We start from the raw sequence: 21,004 nt of genomic DNA, 5'->3' as shown, positions 1-21,004 counted from the left end.
TTGAGTTGAGTTGAGTTGAGTTGAGTTGAGTTGAGTTGTAGTTGAGTTGAGTTGAGGTTGTGTTGAGTTGAGTTGAGTTGAGTTGAGTTGAGTTGAGTTGAGTTGAGTTGAGTTGAGTTGAGTTGAGTTGAGTTGAGTTGGAGTTGAGTTGAGTTGAGTTGAGTTGAGTTGAGTTGTGTTGAGATTGAGTTGAGTTGAGTTGAGTTGAGTTGAGTTGAGTTGAGTTGAGTTGAGTTGAGTTGACGTTGAGTTTGAGTTAGTTGGTATGAGTTCGAGTTGAGTTCGAGGTTGAGTTGAGTGAGTTGCGTTGAGATTGAGTTGAGCTTGAGTTGAGTTGAGTTTGAGTATGAGTTGAGTCTGAGTTGAGTGAGTTGAGTTTGCGTTGAGTATGAGTTGAGTTGAGTTGAGTTGAGTTGAGTTGAGTTGAGTTGAGTTGATTGAGTTGAGTTGAGTTGAGTTGAGTTGAGTTGAGTTGAGTTGAGTTGAGTTGAGTTGAGTTGAGTTGGCGCTTCGCAGACTGACGCAGCGCTTCGCAGACTGACGCAGCGCTTCGCAGACTGACGCAGCGCTTCGCAGGTTGACGCAGCGCTTCTTCCTGCAACAATAACAGAGCAACACCTTGCAGCAACTGACATTCTTCCTGCAACAACAAGAACCAAGTTGCAGCACCCGACGTTCTTCCTGCAACAATAACAGAGCAACAAGTTGCAGCGACTGACGTTCTTCCTGCAAACAATAACAGAGCATCAAGTTGCAGCAACTGACATTCTTCCTGTGACAATGGTTTACAATCCAAACAATTTTTTTCAATAAAGGTTTTCATTTTTATTGACAACAAACTTGTACAAAACATAAAAAACAATCAATTCTTGCAATTTCTCACAATAATCTATAAATACCAAAGGCAATCAATGCAGTCAAATGGAGCGAGTGGGATAAGGAGTCGAGGTCGAGTGGAATGGATTCCGAGTGGTATGGAGTCGAGTGGAAGGAGTGGACACCAGAATGTGGCAACAATGACAAAACTCCTTGTGCAACATCCTCCAGGAAGGTCCGTGGTCACCTTTGAAACATTTATCAGTAGGTCAGTTCAAAATCCAGCCAGTCACACTTAAGCAGGTGATGTATTTCACACAAGACTACACTTGTCCCGTTTTTTTTTTTTTTTTCCCCCCGTCTTGATAGAATCTAAAAGCACAGATGTCAGCACAAATGATGGTCTAGACTAAACAGTGTGTGCTTTCATTTCTTACCCATTTTCAAATTGTCTTTGAAGGTTGTTAGGTCTTCATGGCAGAATGACTTCCACCTTCGTGGAAGCTGAAGGTTCCTGCTTGAATATTTCTGATCTTCATCAGGTGTATTTGTTACCCGGTAATGCTTTGTAGCAGATGGTCTGGGGGAGGAAAACATCAAAAAAAAAAAATGTGTTGAAGTATAGAAAGCTGAAAGCCACACACTAGTGCATATATATGAAGCATTGCATTTTATCCATGAGGAAATTCACCTGTGTGGGTTTTAAACGTTTATGAGGATTTATACATGAATAACCTAAACTAATCCATCAAAAACTGGATACTTACAACGGGAAGAAACTCGGCTGAAGGGGTAGGTAGGAAACCCAAACAGGAACCGGCAGGGGTACGAGGGCAGAGTCGTGTCCAAGAAGCTCCGGTGGTCACGAGTCGACGCAGGATGTGCGCGTCCATGGTGGAGCAGGGAGTGAATGACAGAGCTGGCTTATATGCTGGGAGGTGGACTTGCAAACAGGTGACTGGTGTGAGTCAATTACGGCAGCTGATTCTCATTGCTGCAATCAGACTGCAGGCAGGTGGAAGATTCAGGGAGGAAGGGCTGAAAGCGGACAAGCAAAATCTGATTAGGAAAACAGACTAGACTACAAAATTCAACAAAGACTCTAAACTAACAACAGAGGGGAAATTTAAGAAAACCATAAATGAATAACCTAAACTAATCCATCAAAACCGGATACTTACAACGGGAAGAAACTCGGCTGAAGGGGTAGGTAGGAAACCCAAACAGGAACCGGCAGGGGTACGAGGGCAGAGTCGTGTCCAAGAAGCTCCGGTGGTCACGAGTCGATGCAGGCCATCAGAGCTCATGGTGGAGCAGAGAGTGAATGACAGAGCTGGCTTATATGCTTGGAGGTGGACTTGCAAACAGGTGACTGGTGTGAGCCAATTACGGCAGCTGATTCTCATTGCTGCAATCAGACTGCAGGCAGGTGGAAGATTCAGGGAGGAAGGGCTGAAAGCGGACAAGCAAAATCTGATTAGGAAAACAGACTAGACTACAAAATTCAACAAAGACTCTAAACTCACAACAGAGGGGAAATTTAAGAAAACCATAAATGAATAACCTAAACTAATCCATCAAAACCGGATACTTACAACGGGAAGAAACTCGGCTGAAGGGGTAGGTAGGAAACCCATACAGGAACCGGCAGGGGTACGAGGGCAGAGTCGTGTCCAAGAAGCTCCGGTGGTCACGAGTCGATGCAGGCCATCAGAGCTCATGGTGGAGCAGAGAGTGAATGACAGAGCTGGCTTATATGCTTGGAGGTGGACTTGCAAACAGGGTGACTGGTGTGAGCCAATTACGGCAGCTGATTCTCATTGCTGCAATCAGACTGCAGGCAGGTGGAAGATTCAGGGAGGAAGGGCTGAGAAGCGGACAAGCAAAATCTGATTAGGAAAACAGACTAGACTACAAAATTCAACAAAGACTCTAAACTCACAACAGAGGGGAAATTTAAGAAAACCATAAATGAATAACCTAAACTAATCCATCAAAACCGGATACTTACAACGGGAAGAAACTCGGCTGAAGGGGTAGGTAGGAAACCCATACAGGAACCGGCAGGGGTACGAGGGCAGAGTCGTGTCCAAGAAGCTCCGGTGGTCACGAGTCGACGCAGGATGTGCGCGTCCATGGTGGAGCAGGGAGTGAATGACAGAGCTGGCTTATATGCTTGGAGGTGGACTTGCAAACAGGTGACTGGTGTGAGCCAATTACGGCAGCTGATTCTCATTGCTGCAATCAGACTGCAGGCAGGTGGAAGATTCAGGGAGGAAGGGGCTGAAAGCGGACAAGCAAAATCTGATTAGGAAAACAGACTAGACTACAAAATTCAACAAAGACTCTAAACTAACAACAGAGGGGAAATTTAAGAAAACCATAAATGAATAACCTAAACTAATCCATCAAAACCGGATACTTACAACGGGAAGAAACTCGGCTGAAGGGGTAGGTAGGAAACCCATACAGGAACCGGCAGGGGTACGAGGGCAGAGTCGTGTCCAAGAAGCTCCGGTGGTCACGAGTCGATGCAGGCCATCAGAGCTCATGGTGGAGCAGAGAGTGAATGACAGAGCTGGCTTATATGCTTGGAGGTGGACTTGCAAACAGGTGACTGGTGTGAGCCAATTACGGCAGCTGATTCTCATTGCTGCAATCAGACTGCAGGCAGGTGGAAGATTCAGGGAGGAAGGGCTGAAAGCGGACAAGCAAAATCTGATTAGGAAAACAGACAAGACTACAAAATTCAACAAAGACTCTAAACTAACAACAGAGGGGAAATTTAAGAAAACCATAAATGAATAACCTAAACTAATCCATCAAAACCGGATACTTACAACGGGAAGAAACTCGGCTGAAGGGGTAGGTAGGAAACCCATACAGGAACCGGCAGGGGTACGAGGGCAGAGTCGTGTCCAAGAAGCTCCGGTGGTCACGAGTCGATGCAGGCCATCAGAGCTCATGGTGGAGCAGAGAGTGAATGACAGAGCTGGCTTATATGCTTGGAGGTGGAATTGCAAACAGGTGACTGGTGTGAGCCAATTACGGCAGCTGATTCTCATTGCTGCAATCAGACTGCAGGCAGGTGGAAGATTCAGGAAGCAGAGAGACACAGTAGAAAGTTTTAATCACAGATTAAAGTGTGGCTAAATGCAAAGAAGAAAACAAACAGCAGGAGAAAAAGGTGAAACACTTAATCAGTCATTTACTATGGAAGTCTAAAAACAACAGAGTTAAAGCTTTATTAAACAGGATGATAAAACAAGGCTGAGTATTGAAAGACTTGATTCCATAGATTCAACTCTATAATCAGTCCTATCAGTTCTGAAATCTCTGACAATGTGGTTTCTTACTCATTTCATTAACAAAACAGAATGAATTAAGACTCCAATAACTCTTCATTAACAAATCTGAATGTCCCTTGAGCTACTTCCTCCCCATTTTAGACAGCAAAAAGCCTTTTTTAAAAAAAAAAAAAAAAAAAAAAAAAAAGAATCCTGAACATTGGACATGTTCTTAACACATTTTTAGTTGCAGGTAGGTGCCTGCCATTTCCAGCAGCATTTCATGTAATATTCTTTTCCCCTTTTGCTATTCAAGTGTTACTGTTTTCCCATTTACTTTGGAAAAAGCAACAATCACAGTGCTAGTCACCGTGCTGAAAATGGCAGGCAGGTCCGCTTGGTTCTTTCAGTGAATTAGCCATTTTAATGAAGGTGCTCACTTCTATATGCACAAATGTTCCACCAAAACAAATTCCCTCAGAGGTGATTTTGCAGGGACACCATTGCTGCATGCCTAATATGATTTTGACTGACTAGGGTAAAGACATACAAAGAAACCGGGACGTATTTCCACCCACAGCAGAATAGCAATAGGTGCACATAGACCGTTCTTCAATGCTGACACATTCATCCATCCATTCATTTCCCTCCACATAACCAGTTCCAGCAGGCTAAGCAGGTCATTCCATCTGCAATTCCATTTCAAGAGAATTTCTTAAATAATGAAAGGATATCATCTGTACGTTCTTGTTACATGTTGCCACATTGTGAATTGAATTATGAGTAATTATGTATTGTAAGTTATCATGAACACTTTTCTGCTCCTGACAGGGATCTTAAAATAGTATAATGTATAACAGGGGTATATTATAGCAAAACAATAGACAGATGATGCAGCTGCGTTGTGTTTAACTGATGCCACATTAAAACAACAGCTCCAGGGCAAAGATGTCTCATTTAAATGAAATGCCTGTTGCCTTGACTCCTCAGATTGCGGACGTACAAACTGGGAAATGAGATGAGGCATCAAATTGTTCCGATCAGCCTCCACAAAATCTTTCAGCAAAATGTGAGTGCAGTCCATGTTGTTGGCAGCATGTAAACAGTAAGTTAATGCCCTGAATCGGTCCTGTAGCTTGCTACATTAGCATAGCATGCTAACATTTCTGTTATTCTAGCTCACTCCTTGTTTTTGTTAGTTTTTTGAATTATGTTAAGTATGTCCCCGTCACAAGGTCTGGATAGCTTTCAGCGCATGTGTTTTTTTCTGCCCACAGTTTGGTGATTTCAGCCTCCAGGCTTCAGCCTACTATCCCACCACCTGCTCTGTAGTTGGTTACCAAGCAAGTCCAAAGAATTTGTGCTTGTCCTCCTTGTTTTCTTTTTTTTGTTTTATTATTATTATTATTATTATTATTATTATTATTATTATTATTATTATTATTATTATTATTATTATTATTATTATTATTATAACAAAGCCTATATTTTGCTGAGAGAAAAACTTCCTTTGTTTGTCAAATGGAACGGGATGCATTCATTTTGAAATGCCAATAAACTGTTTGTTTGATGTCAAACCAAAGCGACTGATGGAACAGTTCATATGCAATTTAAATGCATTCATTTAACATTAAGAGACAGTTTGTACAGAAAAATACTTTTTACTGAGAGAGGAGTCAAACCTGGGTTATTTCATCTTTAGCTCTATTCCTGGCTGATAAGTGCAATGCATACAAATATCCCACCTCTGTTTGGTGGGATGAAAAACACATTAAAAGTCATCTCCCATGGGTATAAAGCTTTAAAACATTGACACCGCTTTGAAAAACAAAGTTATACAATAACACTGAATAAACCGTTAAAAAAACATGACGAAAAAAATAGCAGAGGTAAAACAGGGAGTGATAATGAACAATTTTGAGGGGCCCACATCGGTGAGTCCTTGGACTTTATTTACTTATTTTTCCAAACCAATGCTCAGGTAAGAAGCTTCAGCAGCAGGAGGCTTAGCAGAGCCTAACGGAAGACAGAAGGGGAGCATGCTGTGCTTTAAAGCTAAATCAGCTAAATCGATAGTAAATCACAGGGAGACGTGAATGGGAGTAATGTATGTTCTTCTCCTGGAATTTGTTGAAAACCGGCAGCAGCAGAAACTGCAGTGTTAGTAGAGAATGACTAACGGGGTAAAGCAAACAGTAGATCATGCAGTAGAGCTGCAAGGATTAATCACAAAGGTGCCGGTCAGTAGAAGAAACCGTGACTTTAAAGGTCAAACACTCCCGTTGTGGGAGAATGTTAGGGGAAAAAGCGAGCCTCGATAATGAAAATCAGGGTAGGGATGCAAAAATTCATCTCCAGCCAGCTAAGAAAACCAGGAAAATATCATCAGTATAGAGTTGGAAATTAGTGATTGTGATGTTTATGAAATATGCAAGCAAATGGTGACACATGGAAGACAAATGTAGTTTTAAAACAACTGCCCCCTGTAGGACAATGCTGGGGCAACAACTTTCTCAAATAAAACCACAGAATGATTTGTCAAAATCATTGGCAATGTTTTAGAAATAAAAGCATATCCTGTTCTAATATGGCAGTGGAGGTTTTGGGTACAATAGTTTATATATATAGTTAATATTTAGTTTCACTTTACTAACTAAGGGTAGTTTATTGGAATGTCTGTTGTTCTCAGGCCTCTTTTGAAAAAGAGACTAGATTAAATAACGTTTAAGGAGGGCTTTTATTTCACAGTTAAGATAATAACCACTTTGTCAAACATGAGGAAATATCACAGTAAAAAACTAATTTCTTCCGTGTGGATGAGCATATGACGTTTCAAATAACTTGACTGCCTGAAAGATTTCCCACACTGGTTACAACAATGTGTTTGTAGACTGATCCAGCTCTCCTTTACTGAAACCACTCCCACCCTCATCGAGACATCTGTACAGATCCCAGCAGGTCTGGTCCTATGGAGCAAAAAACAAAGTGTCCAGTCACAGCAGTGCAAGAGGACAATAAATGGCAAATGCTACTGAATTACACAGGAAGAGGTGAGGGTGTAGCAGTACACAAAAATCACTGTTGGGCACACACACACACTCAGCTTTGAGATCATGGTTCATTATGTTCAGAGCGTAAAATGGGAACAAGAAATACAAAGCATTACAGTGCTTCTTTTGTCCTTTATTCAAATTAAACACGGGTGCGATGAACAGACTATGACTGCATTTTCTCAAAAAAGCCTGTCAACACTGCTGTAAGTGGCAGCAACTTACTAACAACAAAGTAAAATTTACAAAAGTAAATTCAAATCTTTTTTTTTACGCTATTTTTTTTGGCTTTTTATCGGCTTTATTTAGGCACAGTGAGATAGAGACAGGAAACAGGGGAGAAGAGCTGGGGGAAGACATGCAGCAAAGGGTCGCGAGCAGGAATCGAACCCGGGCCGCTGCGTCGGGGGCCAGCTCTGTACATGCGTTACCCGCGTAACACGTTGAGCCATACGGGTCTTACAGCAGGGCCTTGAAGCATTTGGAAGATTATAGAAGTGCATATTGTGCTGACCTCAATATCATCCAAAATAACCAACACAAATGTGTGTAAAATGTTGATAGCTGTTTTATACAGCTAAAACAAAGGACACCGATGCGTATAATATGTGTACAGGACATTGAAAACATATCATCATGTTCATTTTATGTTTACCCCAGTCGTCCTCATCAAATTAAGAAACGTCATTAAATATGAAGCAAAAAAAAAAAAAACGTCAATCATTTATTTAGAGACTTTAAAGATTGAATGGAGTCAAACTGACCCCAAAAGTAATAGGAGGGCTAACTATATAGAGCAGTGATCATCAACTGGCGGCCCGCGGGCCGAATCCGGCCCGCCGAACCGTCCAATCCGGCCCCCGACTGGATTCCAAAATTGTGAGGATCAAAGAGAAAATATCATGCGGTCCACACTATTAAAGCAACTGAAAACAACAATAACTGAGACTCTTAACTATCAGTAATCCCCACCATTTATGACTCTATTTAGGCTACATTCCGAAATGAGGACAGACTCGCTGCACTGTTTAACATTTATTGTTTCACACAGTTCTTTTTTTTTTTTGTTTAACATAACTTTTCCTCATGCCCTTACTTAACATTTGGTTTTTATTTCAAAGTCTCAACAACAAGCTTCAAACTAGTAGACTTCTCAGGACAAAAAAAGGAGGAAAAACCAACTGGCATAACTTAAAATAGCATGGTAAATAAATACTAACCTGGTACCTGAACAAAACAGGTCACAAATAATGTTCGCACATCAAATAAAACGTTAAGTGGGCTACAGCGATTTCAGATCACAAGGCTGAAATGGGCTCCTCACACTGCTTAATGGCTGAAGTTACATTTCCCCTCTGACACCAACTTTTTCACATCAGGCTTGGCCGCTGTCAGACTTATGCGCAAGCAGTCCTCCAAAGACTGGTTTGACAGTCGGTTCCTCTCGTGTGTTTTTATCGAGTTCATCTTGGAGAACGCAGCCCTCGCAGGTGTAGGTTGAACCCAACCTCGCAGGTGTAGGTTGAACCCAACATGGTGAGCACATACATAGCCAGCGTCTTCAATGTGCCATAGTCCTCGGGACAAGACATCCAGAATGCGCTCAGGCTTTCAGCACCATGGAGAGCAGCCTGCATTTCAGCCAGCTCGCTCTGAATGGACGCCTCGTCCAACGGCATCATTTTCACTACGTTTGTGGAGAATTGTGGTGTTGTCCTCCAGCGGAAGCAATGCCAGCAGGTCCTCTCGGAAATCTTTGCCATCAAAGTATCTGACAAAAACGCACAACTGTGAAATATCCGTGTTGTCAGTGGACTCATCAATAGCCAGTGAAATGTATTTGGCTTCCTTGATCCCGTCAATGACAGCTGGCTGGACATGCTCAGCCAAGACGTGGACACGACGTGCAGCAGTTGAAGCAGAGAGAGGCATTTGTTTGACAGATGCAATAACTCTGTCCATGGATTTGTCGGGGGCACCGTTCCTCCAGAACCGTGACCATGCTCTCCTTTAAAAGCTCACTTTCCGTGAAAGGCCGGTTATGTTTGCAAAGCACCCAGGCAGCCTGCAGAGATGCACACCTTACTCTCTCTTGATCAGTTAAAGTTCGAGTAATAATGCCATTTGCACGGGTGCAGGCAGATTTCAATGTGGCCATTTTTCTCTGACGGGCCTCTGACTGCTCAGGATATGAATCCTTGAAATTTGTATGTTTAGTGTTGTGGTGACGGCGCAGATTATATTCTTTTGCAACAGCAACAGTTTCGTTGCAGATGAGGCATACAGGTGACGCATTTCGGAAGGTTGGCATGATAAATGCCTACTTTTCAGTCCATTCAGTCATTATTAAAGGATCTGTTTTCCACATCCCTAACCTAAACAGCTACCACAGCATTCTGCAGCACCATGCAGAACCCTCTGGTCAGGGGTTTATCCTACAGCAAGATAATGACCCAGAACATCAGTCCACGCTCTGCCAGAACTACTTTAGGAACAAAGAACCAGACGATGAGCTTGAAAACATGGAGTGTCAGCACAGTCTCCAGACTTCAACCCCATGGAGCTGGTTTGGGATGAATTGGACAGAAGAGTGAAAGTAAAACAACCTACAAGTGCCACACATCTATGGGAACTTCTGCAACAGGGTTGGGAAGAACTTTCTGAAGACTATTTGATTTCTATTGTGGAAAGAATGCCACGAGTGTGTTCAGCTGTTGTATCTGGCAAAGGCGGCTACTTTGACGAGTCAATAGTTTAGAATACATTTTGGTTTCTAAATAGGTTTTTTTGAACAGCATTTGTTTATGTGTTCTATGCTTTCATTTCAGAGTACAATGAGACATGGACATGCATACTTTCCAATACAGAACTGGAAACATTTAGGTGTTCTAAAACTTTTGACCGGTAGTGAGTGTGTGTGCGCGCACACACACACACACACACACACACACACACACACACACACACACACTCATGAACGCACACAGGGAGAGAGAGCAATGTTTCATACCTTATAGGACATAAGATCAGCAAGAAGCATGACGTGACGCCGGTCGATGCTCATTCCGTGGTTGACCATGGTGTACTGAACCTCATTGATGATGGTGGATCTTGCAGCCTCAATACCCAAAGTCCTCTCAACCTGAACAAAGACACAGAGCAGCTTGTAAAGAAGAAAAAACATTCTGACATTAGTCTTGAGGCTGCATCCACAAATAAATCAATCACATGGTATTTTCTCTTATGATGTAGGGTCTTAATCTGCCATCTAACTTCTCTGGCACTTTGGCTCAACAGCCATTATCTTAAAGGTGCTGTATAAATAATGACTTGACCTAAGTTCAAGATTAATTACTATTTTTTATAGGAGAGATGTGAAATCATCATCGCATACACATTCGCCTTTACCTAATGTAAATCAAGCTATCAGCTTCCACCCACAAACATTAAAATCATTTTCTTCCTTCGACAGTAAGTAACCTGCACTGGGCTTCAAGCTGGGACAGTCTAAGGGACTAGATACTCCTGAGAGACCATAAACCAGGCCAAATAGAGCCAAACAGAAACCTCTGCAGAACAATAGTGGTCATTCTACAACTGGTAAAGGTGTTTGGCGTTGTAGAATGCAGATCTGTATTCTGCAGACTCCTGACTCAATACAACTGTCCTGCTATAAATCACCTTCATGTAATCTTGCAGACCAATGTTGGAAAATACCTCTCATTTTAAGACTATCCCAGTTTTTGAAAACCTCTTTCGTTCAAGGGAAATAAGTAACGCTTGAACACAACTTATCACACCTTAAACTGGATTAAAAAAATCCAACCTACTACAGAGGGACAGTGTGTCAGCCTTAAGGGCCGTTTAGCTCTCTGTTCTTTTGTAGCTTCAACCAGAATGTCTGCTTCGTTAGTGCTTAGTCTCACTCCTGTGCTCCTGTTTGTACAATCATCGTTTGTATGTGATCACATGCAAACTGAAACGATCCTGCTTCACACTAAAAGCTTTCCAAAAATTTTTTCGAAATGCAACATGTTTATCGCACAGTTAGCAGTGCTTCGTTAGCAGTGTAAGTAAACTATTTTAGATTTCTGTGCAGTGCAGTGAAAAAAACTGCAACACAAAACCAGAAATTATTTTGCAAAAGCTTTATGAAAAAGTGAAAACATCCAGGTTAGCATACTGCTTAGACAGACAGCAACCTAAAGCACGACTGGCTTTAACTCTCCACTGACTCTTACCTCGTATGTGTTGTTTGATGTGGTCCTACTCCCATTCACTCCGTGAGTTGCCATGACAGCTCTCAGATTGTCGCCCTCCACCAGAAGTTTGTACTTGTTCTTGCCACTCTGTTCGTCGATGTGAATAACTGCTCGGGCGACCTCTGGTATGCCTTGAACCACCACCTAAGAAGTGAGAAATGACATCAGTGTTAATTAAAAAAAAGCAGTGACTAATGCAGGGCATTGTGCTTCCTTTTCATAGCAGAACACAAGTAGTTCTTTACTTGAATCATATCTCAATTTATGAGAACTACGTAAATTTACATAACAGCACAGATATTTTTTTCCATTTTATTTGTCTTACTGCACTGTGGTTTAGAAATAATACAAAAGATAGAATGATAAAATGTGAAAGGTGTTGCTTTAACAAACCCCCCAAAAATTATAACCTGACTTTTTAGCTCCAACATTTCAGCTTCTTAGTCATTTTGATTTTCCAGCCAATTATTTCACCATTTAAGCAAACTCTCACTACTCTCAGCAGACTCTTTCTGGCAGCAGCTGTTTTCAGTCATATAACTGCACTGCAAACCACCTGTTTATCACAAAAGGGCAGACACACAAAGTTGGTTGCATTTTCTAGACTTACATTTTCTAGAGGTCAGCAGCCTTTTAAGAAAATAGCAGCTATAATATTTATTTTGGTAAAAGTGTGCGTTTCAGGTTTAGAAAAAATAAAGCCGGTATGCACAGAAATCAGTTTTTTAACTTTATTTTTAACTGTCACATCAGATTCTCACCTTAGGAAGTTCTTCTTTTAATGACTGCAGCACATAGTACATGGAGCTTTTGTTGTTTTCTCGTGGAGACACACACACCACCGCCTCGCCGTGCACAGCAATGTCTCCAGGTTTGACTCGTAATTTAGACATGCAGATGGAGTAACGCACTGTTTCTGCATTTACCTGAAGGATGAACAAAAAAATATGCAAACAAAGCCCCTAGTGCTTTTCTTATCACGCATTGGAAAAGTATCAGAAAGTTTGAAAAGAGGCTCTGAGGGCCTTCAGTGATCCACAGAGAGTGTTTACAAGATGATGCCACATTCTCCATCACCACCATAAAACACTGATACACCGACCAGCTGCAGCGCGCAAAACCGCGTGCGTAATTACGCACGCTGACCCTTGGCTACCCTCACCATATTATGCGCATCCAACAACAAGCCTCATCCGAAATTAATAAACAAGCGTGAGCTTCTGTAAACAGTTTTATAGTAAGATTTAGGTTTTTTTCAATGAATCTCCAGGTTAGAAGTTGTAAAGAGTTGTGAGGAGACCGTGGCGCCTTGACGCAGGACGCGCACATACTGTCACTCAGTTGTATAATAAAACAACAAAACAGCTCTCTGTCTGACTCGGAGTGAAATATAAATTGAATAATAAAACAACAATGAGTGAAAACACATTTCAGACTGATGAAATAACAACAGGTGGAGTTTACATGACAGATTCCACAGTTTCTAACTGTCAGACGCTGAGTTCACTTCAGCTCTGAGTTCAGAACAACACAAATCTGACGGTGAGTTTTAAACAACACCTGAACATTCATTTATAAACAGGATCTGCTCTGAACATCTTCAAACTCAGCTGCATCGTTTTAACCTACACGTTCTGACGACGTGACGTCTCCTCCTAACTTCTCCTAATAGTTCCATCGTCTCCATGGTTACCAAAAATACAGATTTGAGCTTTTTATGAAAAATGATGCAGACGCCATCTTGTTTCTACACATTTAAGCTAATTTTGACTAATTAATGCCCCTAATAAATAAAAACAACTATTTTAGCAAATCATAACAGCATTATAAGCAACCTTTTAAATCATATTGTTCACTGCAGCTTTCTTTTCGATGCTCAATCTATTTTCTTGTCTTTTAATGCACTTTTGTTATCTCGATGTCTACTTTTATATTTTATTTCTGTGATTTTAATGTATGTCTACATTTAAATCATTTTTCTGAATGTATTTCTTTGCCACTGTAGAGCATCTTGAATTGCTTTGTGTGTGAATCGTGCTGCTACACAAATAAACTTACCATTTTTACAGTAAAATTGAACAGTGTTACACCCAGAAAACATCACTATCACACAAATTCTGTTTTTCAAACGGGACATGAAATTCTGTTACATACGAAACTTCCATTTTTGTACTGAAAAGAGGTCATTTAATGAAATAAACACAGAAAAATCACGAGTTAAATGTTCGTACCTCCATGGTGTCTGTCTGGACAGGTGCTGCTTCTCTCCGACTGCTGCTGTCTTCTTCTTTCTTCTTCTTCTTTAATTTCCTCCGGGTGTCCGATGAGTTTTTCCGTCAAAACGTTAGTTTCCAACAGGCTTTCGAGCTCAGCTATCCAGCTTTCGGGTCCTTTTGCCAAACGATCACGAAGACGTCCAAGTGCAAAAGAGAACGATGGAAGGTCTGCAGGCCTTTTATAGGCTCATCACGTGCTGTTGCCATGGCTTCCAATAGAACACGCACGGGCCTGTGCGTGGAAAATGTTGATACGCAGTTAAATGAATGATCTACACTGTACATTTCTTTTTTCCATGTATGTGCAGCAGTTTCCATCACCTCTGATGTGTGTGGAGCCCCAAAATTATCTGACACAATCCATATGAATGTTTAAATATATGTATATATATATATATATATATATATATATATATATATATATATATATATATATATATATATATATATATATATATATATATATATAATTAATATAAGCAGCTGACATGTCCAAACTCAGCATCACTGTTCAAAACAGGATTTCAACAGACATTTTTTTGTCTGCTTCATTAATCCTGCCTGCACAATTTAAATAAATAAATACAAAAATAATATAATTTCATGACTGAGATAAACCTTTTAAGCTGCAAACATTATTACTGTGATGTTTGGTTCATATTGTCTTTAGTTGGTAGAATAAGGGTCAGAAAAGCCTCATGATAAGCATTTAATTCATTTCCAGACAAAACAACTTGAGAGCTTGCTGATGCTTTGCCCAAAAGTTCTAACTTTCAAAACAACTCCAAATTTTATGGTGTCTGATTTTCTCCAAGTGAGTTGTGAGTGCGGCAGTTATGACAGGAAACAGCTCAAAGAGAATCATAAACCCCCTGTATTTAAAAAAAATGAGAATTTGGTAAGCAGTGGAACTTTGTAATTTTGTTGCGTGGCACAGAGATTCAAACATGTTTGTCAGTATACATAGCAAAATGTCAGTCTGATGATAAGGTCTTCCAAAACTTACAATAATCAAACACAAATCAGCTGCTGCAACAAAATACAGTGTCAGATAGCAACATGGGCCCAGACAAACAGCTCTACTAGCGCTGTATTTAGATTATTCCTGTAATGCACCACTACAAACAGAGCTCTAATGTGTTTTCATAACAAAACCTGCCAGCTGGGCTTTGTGAAACTCTGTCAGCCCACTTTTTTGTGCCATCAGAGGGAGGCTGGACGGACCATGATAGGTCTGAGTTCATGAACGACGGCAGCAGAGCAGGACCAACCTGAGCACAGCCACAATCCACAGATATGAGTCATCAGAGTTGCAAGACGTCAGGCTCCAATTCAGCCACTTTGATGTTTCTATCTGTCACTTATCTGCTGTGATGTTCTTACTCTGTGTGGAACCAGGTTATTTGAAACAACACATGGACCATTTGAGTGAATTATACTACCTTGCTTCCCTCATTTCGAACTTTCAAATTTAATTTGTCATTATTTTAGTCTCACGATTACATTAGCTTGGTTGTAATTACACTCTGCATTCCTCCACCGAGAAAATATTTACTAAATACTGAACTGAATACTTGGTTTCTTGGACGTTGGCTCATTGCATTAAAGTGTCCACCTCTAAAGAGGAAGGGAGCAGAAGGCAGTCCTCTCCAGAAGCTGTAGAAAGGTGGTACTGCTGCATTACTTGGTGATTGCTGTTGCACTGTGGGGGGGTATCCAGCTGAAGACCATTGGCCTAAGTTAGCTTTCCAGATATTCTGATGCATGTTTCCTTTATATTATGTATTTAGTTCCTGCTCAGGTGTTTCCAATCATTCTGCACCTACTTACGTTGGATACTGTGGATTACACCCTAATGTTTGTGTCGCCACCCGTGGGTTGTACCTCAGCTCTGTTTTATCGTGTACAAGTCCTGCCTATGTTTTCAGAATTAGCCTACATCATGAAATAACGATGTGAATAAGGGTATTTTTACTTTTGCATGCCACAGCAGTACTTTTTGAGCTTCTCATTCCCTTAACTGAGAGCACCTTCATAACACCTGCCTGAACTGCCTGGCACTTTGGATTTTTTGAGGGAAAAGTATTCAGAGCTTTAAAAGTAAAAAAATTTTTAAATCAGCTCTAAAACTAGCAGGCAGCCAAAGACGAAAGGACAGGTGTAATGTGTGCTCGTTAAAAATGTTGAGAGGAGAGAGACTTTTTGCTGCAGACAGAGAAAAGGGAGTTGCAATAATCTAGCTGTGATGAAATAAAATCATTGATGACTGTTTCAGGTGTTTCGGTGGACGGAAATAACTTCATTTTAGCCAAGTCAAATAGATTGACAGAAGAGGCATGATAGATTTGGAGATAAGATGAGAATTTGTATGTTTGCAAGCTGAGTCTTGTAAGAGACAGTGCCAATTATGAGTCCTATTTTAAGTTAAGCTGCAGGAAATTTTGAGCAAACCATTTTTAAATATCCCTGAAAAAGTTTATAAGTGGAAAATTTAATTCAAGTTCCTAGGATCATAGCTGAGGTAAACCTGGGTATCGTATGAATAAAATGTGGATGTGGTTTGATGTGGCTATATATATATATATATATATATATATATATATATATATATATATATATATATATATATATATATATATATATATATATATATATGTATGTGTGTGTGTGTGTGTGTGTGTGTGTGTGTGTGTGTATGGTTTTTTTTAATATATATATATATATATATATATATATATATATATATATATATATATATATATATATATATATATATATATATATATATATATATCAATGTAATTGATCACACCGTACAGTAAGACTCCAACCACATACTGTATTACCTGTAGTACTACACCGCCCTCTGTGGGTCAGTCACAGTATTTCCATCTAATCACCAGCAGCTTGTGCCATCACCAATCATGCGTCATGGCTGCTTGAGTTTCTTTTTCCTAACGCGCCAGAGTCGCCACTGATCTTTGCTTTTATTTGGTTTCATCCGTTGAGAAACTTTAATTCGTTTAACGCCACTCGTGACGTCACGGCCCCGCCTCCTCCCTCCTCCCCTGCCGGAGGTGGGGAGTCTCTTGAGCCGCGATTTCACAAGCATCTACTCGGCGCGGTACGGTTCGCCACTATTGTATCTGACTCGGCTCGTCTCGGTTTAGTTGTTTTTCCATATAGCGTCATCGTGGGTGGAGTCGTCATAGCGCAGCGAGCCGAAAGTCCCTTAACGTCATTTGCGTGCGACACAAACGCAACATAACGGAGACGATGGTTCACCTGCTGCTCAGGTCTGTGGCTTTCTGTCAGATTCAAAGTAATAGAAGAGTCGGAGAAAGCTTGAGAGCGGCGAGTCGGAACACTCAGGAGACACACAGGAGAGTTTGGGAGGCGATGCAGCAGTATCAAGCTGAAGACAAGAGGATATGAACGAGACGACATATGAGGGTAAGCTAATGCTAGTTCGCTAGCTATCGTGTATCAGTCCTGTGAACGACCCTGTAATGGCTGCAGTTTGTCGCTATTAGGTATTAAAATATGTATGCTGTGTATGTGTTTCAGATGCTCTCTGATGAGACTTCATGGGATTTACCTGAAGCAGCAGCACATGAGCCTGCAGTGACACAAGGTGTAGAGGAGGAGGGACAGAGATGTACAGGATGCACTGATGCACTACGTGTCATGCAAAAGTTAAGTTATTCTTCTCGCTATACTTCCGTTTTTCAGTCCCCAGACTGCTATTGTTTTCTTTAATGCAATTCTGACAATAAACTTTTGTACCTTTTGCAGATGTGTCTGTGCTATTGTTTTATTTGTGAAGGTTAGCAAGATTACATGACAAATTAAACACCAAAACATTAAAACTGCTGTTTTAAGAATATTCCAGTTTGATAAATCAGTATTGCTTTGGTGTACTTCAGTCAACGGAATTATGAACCATAAAGGAGTTTGTGTTAAAACATGTTAAATCCCATTAAACATAAATGCATTATTAGTGTGACAGGAGGTCGTCTCCCTCCTGGCCGCTGTTGGGCGCCGTGCCAGCGGTGCGAGTACCGTAATCGCTGGGCGGTACCATGCGCCCTTTATATTCAGGTGTGCAGCGGTGGAGCTTCCTGTCCTCCGCTCCCTGCTTGCTTCCGTGGTGGCTGTGGTTTGGCATGACGGCGTTGGTGGACGCAGCCGTTCTCTGGTGTATCCAGCTGTTGTGATTGCCGTCAAGGCATGCTGTCTGAATACGTAAGTGTTCTGCCGCCTTCTTTTATTTGTGGCGTGTGATTACATCTGCTGATCACCATATTTCCACTCCTTCCAGCGTGGCTGAGTGCTGGGGTGAATTCCCCGGGGTGAAGCGGGGATCTGCTGGAGCCCTGCTGGGCATAGGATCACAGGCTCGCTCTGGGTGGGTGTGGGTGTGCGCGTGTGTGCGAGCCGTATTCTTGTGGCTCACACCCTCCAGTTGCCAGGTACGTGACGGGTTGGTTTCCCCAGCCGCTATTCTGATTTTATGTAATGAGTTTTTTAACTCAGTGTTATTTTTCTTTCCAGTTAACAGCCCGGCATAATCGGACTGCCACCATCACTTCAAGCTGAGCTGCTGTTTTGGTTCTCTTTAATATTTGTTTGGTGAACTGTTTATGTTTTTTTCATTCAGTTGTTTGCGGCGGCTTGGAGCGGACTTCTCAGCCCAGTACGGCTGAGTGCCGTCTGCGTCCGCTCAGTGCAGAGGCTGGTTGTGTTGCTGCTGTGCCAGAACTTGTACAGCTGCAAGGGCTACTTCACTTGATGGTGTTTTGTTTTCTTTGTTATTTGGAAATTAATTCAGGTATTTCCTTTTGGTGTCTTGGTTTGCTTTGTTGCATTACTTTAATTGTGTTTTTGTTATTTTCTTTGTGAGTTTATTTAGCCTCATGTATTGATTTAATTCATCATTTATTGTTCTTTGGTTTTGTTTTCTTTTGTCCACACCAGTTATGGTTAGTTTGGCCGCGTTTTATTAATCTTTGTCTCTGCCTTCTGTGTACAGGTGCTGTGGCTTACTGTGGCAGTTATTTCCTGCTGGTGGTGTCTTCTTCACGGTCCCCCCTTTTTTTTGGTTTTGTGTGTGTATTATTTGCAGTGTCACGGGTGATTCATTTGAGGATTCCTCTCCCCTTTTTGGTTGTCCTGCCACAGGTTAAGCCCCAGCCTGGGGTTTTTTTTTTTTTTTTTTTTTATTCCTTGTTGCCCATTCTTTCTTTTAGTTAGTATATGTTAACTGCTGTGTGACATTATTTCCTTCCTTACAAACTGTTAATAAACATTGTTAAATTTGAACACGTCTCGCCCCCCCTGTGTTAATGGAACCTGTTGAGCCTTAATTGGTTTAGTGACAGTGAAACACACCTGAGCTAGGATTTCCTGGGTGCAAGTCCCAGGTGGCGTTGTCGGGACCATAATTGGTCTAATTGGCTACAAACATTCCTCGAATTTCGCCACATTAGGGAATACAGAACTGTTTGGTTCAGACTGTTGACTCTTTTCCTACCAGTGTCTTAACAGACAAAATGAAAAGTTATGATGCAATCACATAAGTCACAAAATAGTTTATTAGTCAGCAGCAAAATCAGAACTATTTACAATGTGCAAAGTACAAACTGTGGTGGGCCTCTCCTACAGTGGAGGGCTAAAAGTAAAACTATATACAACTAAATCTCAAGTCTCTGGGAGGTGGACTCACTGGCTGCCCACTGCCTGCACCAGCTGCCCCAGTACACCCAGCACTGCCTGCACCAGCTGCCCCAGCACAGCCAGGAACTGACTGGTTGAAGGCAGCATTCTGGGCCATCTCCTCCCGCTGCAAGGCCGCTTCATTCTCTCTTGCCTCGCTGAGGAGCAACCAGATGTTCTCATCATGCTGGGCACGGTTCCGCTCCTTCTCGGCCTGCATCTCCACAAGTACGCTTGGAAGGTCCAATTTTCTGTTGCACCTTTTCCTCTTGCCTAGACCAAAGACAGAAAAGTGATCAGAATCAGCTTTAGTAAGTACACAACATGCAAGGAATTTGGTTTCGGCTGTTGGTGTCACACTAGGAACATGGAAGAGAGTAATAAAAAATACAGAAACTATAGAAAGAGGAACAGGAAGAAAAATGAAAGAGCAAAATTAAATAAAACAATATATATACAGAAATTTACAGCTAGCCTGGAATAATCACATTACAAGGCCACATCTAGCAAATGTAAACACTGCAACACAACTCAGACATGACTGCATGTTCACAGGTGAATTATGTAAACTATTGGAAAAACAAACTAAACTAGCTCTTTCATGTGTATGAAATAAAGAAAAAGTTCATCACCTACATCTTCAAATTAAACGGCAAAATGTTGCTCTCCTCTACTTGCAGCAATACAAGGAAAAACAACACGGGCCACAAGAATATCACAGGCCCTCTCAAGAATGACCCTGAGGTGACATAGACACTATAAATGAGCTTTCACCAAACCTAGGATCATCTACACCTGTGCTCTTGTCCTACAATGAGCCTGCTTGAAGCTTCTGTTGGGGGTCAACTTAGAAGATCATCACTCTGGCTTGACATGGTAACCTCTATCACCCACCAAAAGACCATCAAACTCTCCTGTAATGTACACTGGATACATTAGACTATATTGAAGAACATAGACAAGTCAATCATATTGTTAAAATCTTTAGGCAACTTAGCACATTGCAGTCTATTGCTCAAGTTAAACTCATCACAAATCCTCAAGCCATGAACAAAACCACACCACTTGACCTCCACACTAGAAATAATATACTCAGCACCACATATGATCTTAACAGTGCAGAAAATAACACATGTTGAACTATAATGCAGCCTTTAACATTTTGAAATTGTACTCAATCTACCTGCAGCCCACCTGCACATTTATGCTGTGAATGCACTTCCTACTCACATAATCAGCTTCAATATGTGAGGCAACTGTGATGGTGATGTGTGTGCCATCTATGCAGCCAATCACACTGAGAAATCCTAAAAGACATTAAAATTACTAATCCCAATCTGACATTGCAACATGATGTCATTAACAGAACATAATGTAACATTAATTTAACAGATCTCTACATCATTGATCTGCAATCCTGTGAAACTCCTCCTTCATGGCTCTGACAGGTTTATGTCCAGGGAAAACCACAAAGATGAGTAAAAACCCTTTCAAGGCCAAGCACACTTTCCTGCCTCTCCTACACACAGTTGCCTTACTGAAGTGCTCTGCACCTCACACATTATATGGAAACACTTCCATTTGCAAAGAACCACAGT

The 21,004-nt window shown here is 41.3% G+C and overlaps 1 protein-coding gene and 2 long non-coding RNA genes across 5 annotated transcripts; 1 reads left to right on the top strand and 2 right to left on the bottom strand.

Annotated features, from left to right (window-relative positions):
* Window positions 1–1,084: 1,084 nt before the first annotated feature.
* LOC129348455 (uncharacterized) lies at window positions 1,085–2,593 on the bottom strand. The gene is made up of 4 exons (XR_008600982.1): window positions 2,412–2,593; window positions 1,998–2,268; window positions 1,584–1,854; window positions 1,085–1,396 (listed from the first exon to the last, which is right to left on the bottom strand). It is a non-coding gene; the product is annotated as an uncharacterized LOC129348455 (long non-coding RNA).
* Window positions 2,594–6,821: 4,228 nt separating this feature from the next.
* On the bottom strand, window positions 6,822–13,792 carry LOC111572652 (DNA-directed RNA polymerase III subunit RPC1-like). Of its 2 annotated transcripts, none has more exons than XM_055008798.1 (4): window positions 13,647–13,792; window positions 11,395–11,559; window positions 10,164–10,295; window positions 6,822–7,069 (listed from the first exon to the last, which is right to left on the bottom strand). In XM_055008798.1, exons 1-4 carry the CDS (start codon window positions 13,650–13,652, stop codon window positions 6,974–6,976), a joined length of 399 nt encoding a protein of 132 aa, XP_054864773.1. In that variant the 5' UTR covers window positions 13,653–13,792; the 3' UTR covers window positions 6,822–6,973. The 2 variants fall into 2 exon arrangements, with proteins under 2 accessions (XP_054864773.1, XP_023132172.2); XM_023276404.2 differs by lacking the exon at window positions 13,647–13,792 and adding an exon at window positions 12,177–12,308.
* Window positions 13,793–17,352: 3,560 nt separating this feature from the next.
* On the top strand, window positions 17,353–19,013 carry LOC111572668 (uncharacterized). 2 transcript variants are annotated; one of them, XR_008600981.1, is made up of 3 exons: window positions 17,386–17,936; window positions 18,013–18,163; window positions 18,246–19,013. It is a non-coding gene; the product is annotated as an uncharacterized LOC111572668 (long non-coding RNA). The 2 variants fall into 2 exon arrangements; XR_008600980.1 differs by having other exon boundaries at window positions 17,353–17,936; window positions 18,013–19,013.
* The last annotated feature ends 1,991 nt before the right edge of the window (window positions 19,014–21,004 follow it).

The sequence above is a fragment of the Amphiprion ocellaris genome, unplaced genomic scaffold (genome assembly GCF_022539595.1).
Source record: "Amphiprion ocellaris isolate individual 3 ecotype Okinawa unplaced genomic scaffold, ASM2253959v1 Aocel_unscaffolded222, whole genome shotgun sequence".
Taxonomy (NCBI): domain Eukaryota; kingdom Metazoa; phylum Chordata; class Actinopteri; family Pomacentridae; genus Amphiprion; species Amphiprion ocellaris.
This window is presented reverse-complemented; position numbering and strand designations above follow the sequence as displayed.